At 39.5% G+C, this 11,486-nt stretch overlaps 1 protein-coding gene across 2 annotated transcripts in view; it reads right to left on the bottom strand.

Moving 5' to 3' along the window:
* Positions 1-3,204: 3,204 nt before the first annotated feature.
* Positions 3,205-11,486, bottom strand: part of LOC120538759 (cytochrome P450 2B4-like) — a 53,338-nt gene continuing 45,056 nt past the window's right edge. For both annotated transcript variants that reach the window (XM_039768214.1, XM_039768213.1), the window contains 2 exons: positions 10,021-10,162; positions 3,205-3,585 (listed from right to left, as the gene is read on the bottom strand). In XM_039768214.1, coding sequence (XP_039624148.1) covers positions 3,404-3,585; positions 10,021-10,162 — 324 coding nt within the window. In that variant the 3' untranslated portion in view covers positions 3,205-3,403. The remainder of the gene's footprint in view (positions 3,586-10,020; positions 10,163-11,486) is intronic.

Genomic DNA, 11,486 nt, shown 5'->3' with positions numbered 1-11,486 from the left:
TACACACCTCAAACCAACTGCTCAGAAGACAAGAAGGATGAATTCTGGCAAAGTGTTGATATGCTCCTGCGATCTATTCCTGATAATGACCACCTATTTATTAGTGGCGATCTGAACGGACATATTGGATTAACCAGGGACGGCTACACACAGCAACATGGAGGCCAAGGTTTAGGCACCCGAAATGAAGGTGTACGCTGGATATTAGACTGTTTGGTGGCCCGTGACCTTTTCTTCATCAATATTTGCTACAAAAAGCAATTGTCACACTTGGTATTGTACAATAGCAGTGGGCGTGCCACTCAGATCAACTATTGCATCGTTTGGCGGTATGACCTAAAGCTGGCATTGGATGGATAGGTAATCCTGTTGGACAACATCACCCTCCAGCATTGCCTCCAAGTACTCGACCTAAGGATTAAACTTGATTGACCCACAAGAATCTAAAAGACCAGGGCAAAATACAACTAGTTGTGGAGGTTAAAGACCAGTTCACTGACACACTTGAAACCCTCAAGATAGAGCCCAACCAGCCCATAGAAGACCCTTGGTCAGAAATCATTGATCAGATCCAAGAAGTGGCCACCCATCCATTGGGATAAATGAAGCCTGGTAGGCAATTCATCGACAAACAGACCTGGTGATGGAGAGAAGTATAAGTGGCAATCAAAGAGAAGAAAATGGCACTTAAGAAATGGCATGAGTCACGATCCAATGACGATCGACAATGATATAAGATGCTGAAATCAGCAGTGAAGTGGGCCGTGGCCAAAGAAAAGGCCAAACATTGCAAAGAACTGTATACCCAGCTGGATGAGCACATAAGTTCTAACAAACTATTCCACCTTGCTAACGTGCATCACCGATCAGGATATCGGACAAGTTAAGAATATCAAGGCAGAAGACTAGAGAATGCTATGGGACCTGACCAATATTTTAGAGCACTGGAATACCTACTTCTCAAAGATCTCCAACAAAGAGTTTTCACACATGCCCATTTCCGAAGCCAACCCTATTGAAGGCCCAGTTTTCCAGATAACCAACAAGGACATTAAACAGTTAGTTAAGAAGTCGAAGCACAGGAAAGCCATGGGACCAGACAATACACCACCAGAGGTCTGGAAGTAAATGGGCAGTATTGGTGCCAATCTGCTGGTGACACTTTTCAACTGCATCGTCACCAAAGACCAACCACAATCACAGCCTGGTCCACTAGCATTACGATCCTGATTTGGAAAGGCAAAGGAGACATCAGAAACTGTGTAAATTACTGCCCGATTTGCTTATGTTGAAAACCATGAAGATTTTTGAATGCATGCTGGATAGAAGATTACAGAACAATGTGGCCATCTCAACCAATGCGGATCAATGTGACCAGTGCGGATTCATCATTGGCCAGGAAGGACGGACACCATACATGCTCTTCAGCTCCTGATGGAAAGACACTATCAACTTTACATGGCCTTCCAAGACCTGGAGAAGGCGTTAGACTGAGTACCTCAAGACATCATATGGCAAGCCCTCTGAACTCTTGATGTAACAGAAGCCTACATCAAGTGGACACAACTGTTTTACGCGTAAACCACCACCATAGTTTTGTGTCCACCTGGGATAGGGATTTTCACCCATGCTTTTCAATCAATGCATAGCCACGACCACTGCAGATCTCCAGATGCCACATCCATGGACACTCCTATACATCAATGATGTTGTGCTTACAGAGGAAACTTGGCAGGCCTTAGAAGATCTTATGCAGTTATGGAAAACACAACTCGAGTTATATGGTGTATGACTGAATATCGGGCGGCACAGTGGCGTAGTGGTAGCGCTGCTGCATCGCAGTAAGGAGACCTAGGTTTGCTTCCTGGGTCCTCCCTACATGGAGTTTTTATGTCCCACCCCCCTATGGTGTCTGTGAGGGTTTCACTCCCACAGACAAAAGACATGCAGGTTAGGTGCAATGGTGATCCCTAAATTGTCCCAAGTGTGTGCTTGGCACCCTGTCCGGAGTTTGTTCCTGCCTTGCACCCTGTGTTGGCTGAGATTGGCTCCAGCAGACCCCTGTGACCCTGTGTTAGGATATAGCGGGTTGTAAAATGACTGACTGACTGATTGAATATCAAGAAAACAGAATACATGCAGTGTGGTACAGAGACTGACGGGATCATCCGAATCGATGGACAAGAAGGTCATTGAATTTAAATACCTGAGATCACTTGTCTGTACAGATGCTCAAGGTCATGTCAACACATCCTGGCAGAAGTGGTGCCAGGTCACTGGTGTCCTCTGTAACTACAAGATTCCAAACTATCTCAAGTAGAAGATCTAAAAAGCGGTTGTCCACTCAGTGCCCATGTATGGGGCTAAATGCTGGCCAGCCCCCACCAAGCCAAGGAAGTGCTACACATCATGGAGGTGCAAATGCTGCGATGGGTACTTGGCTTCAACAGATTCAACCATGTTATGAATGAAGACATTTGGAAGCTCATGTGCATGGTGACAATTGATGAGGAGCTGCGTACTGCATGGCTCCAATGGTATGGCCACATCTTCCGAAGTGACAACAGCTCAGTGGCCAAGACAGCTCTCCACCTAAGTCCACGAGCCAAGTGAGCACAAGGAAGACTGAAAAAAACACTGGCTCAACAGAATCAAAGAGGATATGCGGCAAGTCAAAGTCAACCCCGGGGATGCCCTTGACCGGAGCAAGTGGCGATTGGAGTCTTCGACAGCTGACCCTGCATGAAAGCAGGAAAACAGCTAAGAAGAAGAAGAGTCCAGGTGAAAAAAAGAAGACTTCTGACCATTCAGTAACTTCAATAAATACAACAAGGAGAAAAAGTGAGTGTCATTTTTACAAACCAACAAGAGTGAAGTGCAGATCTTACAGCTAAAAACATTTTGTAATGATCCAACAACCCAGTTTAGTGTCATTTTAGAACCATTACATTAAAGAGTGTAAGCACCACAAAGCTAAGCTTACCTTCCCAGAAAAAGTGTATTAAACCTTCCTAATACCAGGAAAAGTACCTGCTGCTGTACATGAAGCAACTGTTGGTGTCATCCTAGAAAATTTGTAGAAAGTTATGCTCTGGGAATGCTTCTTTATTAATATCAACCAGAGAGCTGAAGAGTTGATAATCCAATCTGTTAATACTTTTCTTCTATCAGTACCCACTTACCAAAAAAAATATGTGTAACACCTTTTACTGCTAGGTATATTTATTAAGAAAAAGAGATTAACAAATTACAGATTAACCTACCTTTTACAAGGTAGTATTACAGATAATAAAATGAAGAACAGGTAGAATCTAGAGTATCGTTTAAGTAGAACATGTGTTTGCTTGCTGATATATTTAATCTCCTCTTGTACTTTAGGGATCTCTTTGCTAAAAATTTGTTCCTATCGTGGGACGGCCAAAAACTTATATGGCAGAGGTCTTTTAAAAAATGACTTGGAATCTGGTAGCAGGCTGATATTAGCAGGATCCTCTGTGGAGTGAAAAGAGAAGTTTTGCAGCAGGGTGGAGAAAAACAAGAAGAGCTCCATCTTAGCCAGACCTTCACCTGCACAGATGCGCTTTCCTGAAATGTAAAATAATGGTATCTCAATGCAATGTAGTCAGAATTTGCTACTGAATACCGCATTTGACTATACACAAAATGTAAATATAAAGCATTGTTCTGTTAGGTCTGGAGTGAAGCTTCAATTGGTTACCCTTGGAGATGAGTAAAGAATGCTGGCATTACATTTTTCTAGTGTAGCCTTTTTAGTGTTGGACAGAACTTAATAACATGAAGTAACATACAGTAAAATGCCATATTTTGCATATCTTATCTTGACTTGAGTTAGAAACATCCAAAGGAAAACTAAAGAAACACTTTAGATATTTATATTTGACACCTCAAATGAGGCATTTCTCAGCTTCTAAACTGTTAAACATATTATGATATTATCAAGCCATCTTATTTTACATCAGTGTTTCAGGTGACTTGGCATAAGAGAGATACATAAACCTGGACATAGTGCCAGCTCCTCACAGGGCCTGCACAAATTTACTCTAGAGTCACACAGGACCAATATGTATTGGCCTAATAATCTATCACACACATGGTATATATGATGGAAGAAGACCAGTGAACATAAAGAAACTCCCCAGCAGACATGTAGAGAACATGAAGACTCAAAGATACCAACTGGCTATGAGATTCAAACTTAAGATTTAGGATGTGAGAGGCAACAGCATTAAGCATGATGTTAATGATCTGCTACCCTTAATTAATACATCCATCCTTCCATTATCCAACCCACTATATCCTAACTCCTGGGTCACAGAGGTCTGCTGGAGACAATCCCAGCCAACGCAGGGTGCAAGGCAGGAAACTAACCCTGGGCAGGGCACCAGCCCACCGCAAGGCACACCCACACACAAATACACACACACCAAGCACACACTAGGGACAATTTTGAATCATCAATACACCTAACCAACATGTCTTTGGACTGTGGGAGGAAACCCACGTAGACACGGGGAGAACATGCAAACTCCACGCAGGGAGGACCCAAGAAGCGAACCCAGGTCACCTAACTTGAGACAGCAGTGCTACCCACTGTGCCACCATGCCGCCCCTAATTAATACTTTTGTTTGTTTAATTAACTTGTTAAAATTGATTAATTAATTTAAAGGCATTCATATATTAATGACTTGCTTGTTCTGCATTTTTATTTTAAAAACAATGTTAAAAAACATAGTTGCTCAGTAGGTAACCTGCTTAAGTTTATAGAAACTTCAGTTTTCTGCTGTATAGAGTAGTCATTTAGCAACTAAAACTCACAGTCTACAATACTTGTTAAATCTTCCTTAATGTTATATCCCATTTCTGTTATTTTTTTCTGTGACACTTTGAATTTTATTGGCAAATGCAATACTTCATATTATCATCCTATGTCACATTACATTTTGCTTTAAATCAATGAGGTTTGCTCTGGTAAGTGCTGAGCTAAATACATTTAGATTTTCAAAGGTTCATAAAATAACAATAAACATTCTAATGGCAAAATAAGTCAAAGTAGTTTATGTAATTATGCAAGATCCACAAAATATATTTCCACAGCTTCACAATGATAAACCTGTTTAGTTATCAGTATAAAATACATGCTTTTTCTAAATGCTTGATCTATAGTTCAGTGTCCATATTTATCAAGTGATAGGAAAACGGACCTAACTGGCTGAATAATCTCAGAGAGACAAACATTTTATTCTACTCTTAGGAATGGAGTAAAAGCAGTTTTTCAATTTTCTTAATTTAGGAAGCTAAATTATGGTAAGAGTGGATTCTAGCACCATTGGGTATAAGGCAGATACCAATGATGGTAGATTTCAATCAAGGCAGATATCAATTCTAGTCTATTAAAGAGCATGTGTATGCACACACTGATGCTCGCTCACATGGTAAATTTACAGTTTCCAATTAATTTCACTTGTGTGTCCAAACACTGAGAAAATTCACATACGTAGAGGATGAACTGGCAAACATTGCTTGTCTGTATCTGAACAAGAGACTGAATACAGGTCTAAAGAGCTGTGAAGCTGAACCATTAACTGTTGTGTCCTTCTTATAGTATAATCCAGTGATGGCGAACCATTTAGAAACCAAGTGCCCAAACTGCAATCCAAAACCCACTTATTTATCGCAAAGTGCCAACATGGCAATTTAACCTGAATACCACCTAAAACTGAACACCAGCATAACCAAGGAGCTGGTGGTGGATTTTAGGAGGCCCAGGCCCCTCATGGACCCCGTGATCATCAGAGGCGAGTGTGTGCAGAGGGTGCAGACCTATAAATAACTGGGAGTGCAGCTGGATGGTAAATTGGACTGGACTGCCAATACTGATGCTCTGTCTGTCTGTCTATCTACTGAGCTTTTAATTTAGAAAAGCCACTCATACATTAACATCTTTTGTCTTAAAAGAAAAACATAATATCGGAGCTTTCAATGATACAAACAACTTTTTGTTGAAAGGTAAAAGTTTGCATTCGGTATGCTTTTGAACAATTAATGTGCTTTTTGCTGTTGTATGCATGCTGATAATTTGTCTAACCTTGGCTCATACTTTGTAAGTTTGAGAGCAACACATGCAGCACTCAGGTCACCTGTTAGTCTGTTTCTGGTGTCAGATTTGATTTAATTCAAAACTGAAAACAGCTGCGCACAAGCATAAGATGTTCCAAACAAAGTAAGGAAAGCAATCTCAAGTGCCTTCATTGACTTAAGATTATTTGGCAGAGAATTCCACACTTTAAGGATTTCATTTTCATAACTAACTGTGCTGTCCTTTGTCATCCCTTCGATCCTCTCAAGTGTTTCACGCAGGTCTTCCCTATTAAGCTCCGCCCCCAAAGCGTCCATTATATATTACGGGGTCGTGGATCAGGTGTGACGATTAGCAACTCCCGGCAATAATTACAGATGCGGACGACTCCTCACCTGTGCGCTTAAGCGAGGACTGCCGGCATCACAAAGCTCCCGGAAACCGCTCCGCCACTCTACCATAACCCCCTTTAAGCGCTGAGTGCGGCAATTATCTGTTAAAACTGGCCTTTTCAATTTTGAGCTGTGGACCCGCTATACCACATCCCCTCCAACCCCACCACGGGAATCACAGACTCAAAAGGCTGCAGTCCGTGCCGCACCCTCAAGCAGCATGTGTGCCATAGGTTTGCCACCACTGGTTTAATCCATTTGTCAATCCATTTTCGGTATCTGATTATCCAATTTAGAGTTCTGAGGACTAGTGTATTACAATGCACACTCTTTTCACCTTGGAACAAATTTCAAATGTTTGAACTGTAGCAGAAAAACCTCATGTTTCCAAGGAAAAACCCACATAGGCATTACAAGAAAACACACAGACAAGAGGCTAACGTGAGATCCTAAGTGAGGACCTTAGAGTTGTCAGGCAGCAGTGTTAAAATCAGTGCCACCCTTTAACATTTCATGTTATTCTTTAACACATATGAAGCACTTGGTCTAAACAAACACTTCATTAGTCAAGCCTTGTAAATGTTTTCTTTCTATGCAAGATTCATAGTAACAGGTGTATAAGGGGTAAATGCACAAAACATCTTGTTTGCCTTAAACTTACCAAGATTGAGTTTTCTCCTTAAGTTTGCATGGGATAGTGCCGGCATCAGCTGCAGATGGATCCAGTAATCATCATAACAGGGATGTGATTGTGATTTATGCATCTCAGTTTGAAAGGCCCGTGAACTGAATAATATCAGCCACATCATCAGCTTATTCCAGTGGAGATTGAATGGCTGTCCTAATTTGTGATTGTGTTTGTATGCTACACTGTGCTGGAATGACCTGCATGTCGAACTGAGGAAGGTGTGCAGCAAAATGTTCTCCCCTGTGCAGTGTAGAACGTTCCTCTGAGTAAATGCATAGTGTGAGAGAATAATATAATGTAATATAGTTTGTCTGCATAAAGTGCTATGGTGTGCAGTGTACATTAAAAAGAAATATATAGCATCTGCTCTTAGAAAAAAAAATGACTGATGCATTAGTTGGGTAAAAAGATAAAATTCCTTAGGTAGTTGTTTCCTACCTTAGGGGCAATAGCTCCCTAATTGGAATAAGTTCTTTTAAATTGCGGCCTTTTTAAGTAACCGAAAACTATATAGATATGATATTAAAAGGCGATATCCCTCCCATAGTGATACGGCAGTAAAAAATTACATAACAGAAAATACACTTAGCTTTCTTTAATAACGATTTACACAGCATTACAAACGGAGGAAGCTATAGCAGACAATACACAAGGTGGGAACTTGATGTATACAGTCTGTCATTTTCCGTTGCTGCGCTGAAAGGATTTTCAGGACAGATGATGATAACATCATCTGGCCGTCAGCTTCAAAGTGTTTTGGCAGTAGTCCAAGCCTTATATACTGTCTGTTCCACGTGCAGGTCCTCTCTGGTCTCCAAACAAGGAAAGGAAAAGACTCAACCTCACCTCCAAAAAATACAGGAATAGCACAATGCCTACCCTCGCAGTTGTCCCCTTCAAAACTGCTAAACTAGTGGTTTCTAAATGCAGCGCCTAGCCCCTGTGTGCCAAACTTGGCCTGCACACATGAATGAATCCATAAAATAATTTCTTGTACAGAGCACAGTGACATTAAACTTATATTTGTGTTACAGTAGTTTAATTAGTGGTTGAATGTCATGTACACAGTGACTTGACGGCTGTCACGTACAGAGAAAATGTAATAAAAGTAGGGCAAGAGCTGAACTTAAGAAACATTTGAGAAAGACAGGGATGCAGTGCAAGGAGACTTTTATTTTGCGTATGTAAGCTAGTTATGTTCTCTGCTGAAATGCCTTATGCTAATGAACCAATCAGAGCAAATGTCAGGTTTTACGCAAACATTAACCCAGCACTGTCAATGCAAGCTAAATTGTCTATAAAAGTTTGACTCTATCTTTGCTCTTTGGCCATTCTGTGGCATCTCTGCTTGGGAAACATTCCCTAGCTGACTGTTGTGGTGGGCTGCTCCCTGTTCATGAACAGAAATTTAATATGCATGAACAAGCTTCCTCCTGCCTGGTTTCTGACTCATTGAGGTTTTACGGGAACAGCTTTCTTTCTTTAATATATTTACATTTCTCCAGAATGTATGCAGGTGAGGCAGCCTAGTTTGATGTCAGGAGGTATACAGGCATTAACGAGACACTGTTGTTAATTGGTTCACGTAAAATAGCTAAGGTTATAAGAATGGGCAGTGCGTGAAGGGGAGGAGGTCACTGAAATCAAAGGACTGTTCCTTCTTTTAACATTTGTGGGGCTAAAAACAGTATCAAAACCATTGGAAAAGTTGAGCTTCCCTTATTTTGTTTCTATCACCTGTTTATATATATTTTTTCAAACTCTTATTAATTTGTTTTTTAAACGTTTTCCAGACTTTTTTTTATTGAGGTGCAATAAAACCCATTTTTTACAAGCCTACTGGTATTTTTGGTCTCTGATAAGAATTCACTAGTAGTTGGTATCAATTACTAAACATCCTGGTCCTGTTACTCCTAAGTGAAAGGAGACGGGTCATCACATATGGTTAAAGCGCCTCTGCTGTTTGCTTCAGGACAACTATTACTCTTCAGATTTGTGCTTCATTACAATTCACTTAAACATGGATGGAAATGTATAAAGATCTAACCTACAGCTATGTAGCTGGCAAAGTTGTATTAAAAAAATGGGAGATAAAATGATATGCTGTTCTTTAACCGCTGGCGGGCTCACAGCTTCATTCTCCCCTGACAGAAGGAGAGTATGTCACAGTTTGTAATTCTACATTTAAGTGCTTACATTAGACCTTTTTAAGATGTGACCTTACATATTGAGTAGGGTGTTGTACCGTGTCTGCCATTATGGATGCAAGGAGAAGTCAAGCAAAATGGCACCTTTTAGTGGCTAACTGAAAAGATTACATATGCAAGCCTTTGGGGCAGCTCAGGCCCCTTCTTCAGGCATGATGTAAACATTACATTGAAATCTTTTTAGTTATCCAGTAAATGGTGTCATTTTGCTTGGCTTCTCATTGCAGTTACTGCAAAAAGAAAAGAACACATTGTTCCGTGTTTTATCACATACCAACATCAATAACCTTTTCAGAAGACTTAAGCTGCAGTCACAATTCTGTGTTTATTCTAGTTATAGTATGCTAGTTTTCAACTGTTAACATTCATCTAATTTGAACTTGAAGTTACTTTCTTACCATTTCCATAACTAAACAGTTCAATTGTAAAGGAAACATGTTTATGTTATGGAACCATATTTGTTAGAGTGGATAGCTCACTTCAAAAACACAACACAGGGCTTGTGCAAGAAAAATACAGTACAGGGTAAATCACGGCAGACATGAATAAGCGCTTTCTCATCAATGGTTTACAGTTAAATTCAAGTCCCCTACTATAAAATGTTCTGCATAGAAAATGTTTTAAAGCATTCGTACCTGTCGAAAAAGGCATGAAAGCTGGGTTCATTTTGAAGCATCCATTTTCATCCAAAAAGTGACCAGGGTTGAAGGAGTCAGGGGTTGCCCACTTTGTTTTGTCAAACAGCACTGAGTGAAGCATAGGGATCACCACTGTACCCTGGACCACCAAGGGAAAGAACACAAAGGGAATTATAAAGCATTTATAAAATACTTTTTCTAAGGAAACAATAAATATGAATGTCTTGTTTTAAAATGAAATTCAGTAATTCATCTGTCCATTCATTTTTTTTTTCATTATAGTGTTACTTGGAGATGGAGTCCATGCAGAACCACCATCAGAAATTTCTGGGGCCCATACCAGGTACAATTCTGCAACCATACTTCTGTTGAGTAAAAGACTTTAGCCAAAAGATTTGTAAGCCTGCCACAATGTCAAGGTAGACTCTTTCTGCAGGGCCCTATCTAACCTAATCTAACCTAACTTAACCTAATGTAAACAAAACTACCTTAAGCTAACCTAACCAAATGAAATGCCATGCAGCGACAATCTCCTCCACTTATTTATTAAAGAAAAATGTGATGCACCAACATATGCAGCATAACAACAATACACACGTAAGAGTGTAAATATATGTTGTTGTTTTTTTTCTTTTTTTTTGCATGTCTAATTTCAACCTAAGACTTATGTTGACTCTTGTGGGCCTCTAAGCCTATATTCTCTCTAGATTGATCACAGGTACTATGCTCCAAACACATATATACTGTATATAGATAAACTTAGTCATTTTAATAATTATACCTCATTTTACTATTTTACTAATTGAAATTAGTATAATCATACTTTTCTCCTAAACATTCTTGATAAAACCCCATAATAAAAAGTATCACATATAGTACTCAGCTTTTCCATTGATGAGAAAACCACAAAATATTTATTCGCTATTAAATATTAATTTAAAAAGCATCACAATTGATATATTGTGAATAAACCCAGGGACACCATATCTCAATATGTAACAGAACATATTCCTATCCTAAAACTTTCCAATATGGCCTTGCAGAAAGCAATATGCACAGTTTTGCCCTGTGAAAAATGTATATGTACCATGAACTCATATCATGAAGATTTTACTGGTTGCTCTAAAAATAATACCTCTTACTCAATACATAAATATGATTGGGGTTAATGCTCACTATAAACTGAAAATTAAAATGTAAATGATTTTTTTAAAAAGTGAAAAGCTTTGTATATGTTTGTATATTGTAATGATGCAACTCCAGAAAAATGCTATATCAGCCATTATTAAAGTTAAGGAGAGAGTCTGATTATCAGTATTAAATCTCAGGCAACATCATAAAACCTTCCAAAGGAATTTGGTGTCACAAATGTGAATTTCAGATGACCTGGTTACATCACTTGCACTAATATAATTCCAGATAGGCATTCAAAAGTGGAATGTTCAGCAAAATTTACAGTCATT

This window comes from Polypterus senegalus, chromosome 11, assembly GCF_016835505.1.
Source record: "Polypterus senegalus isolate Bchr_013 chromosome 11, ASM1683550v1, whole genome shotgun sequence".
NCBI lineage: Eukaryota > Metazoa > Chordata > Cladistia > Polypteriformes > Polypteridae > Polypterus > Polypterus senegalus.
The sequence above is the reverse complement of the archived record's forward strand: the minus strand, read 5'-3'. Positions and strand labels throughout refer to the sequence as shown.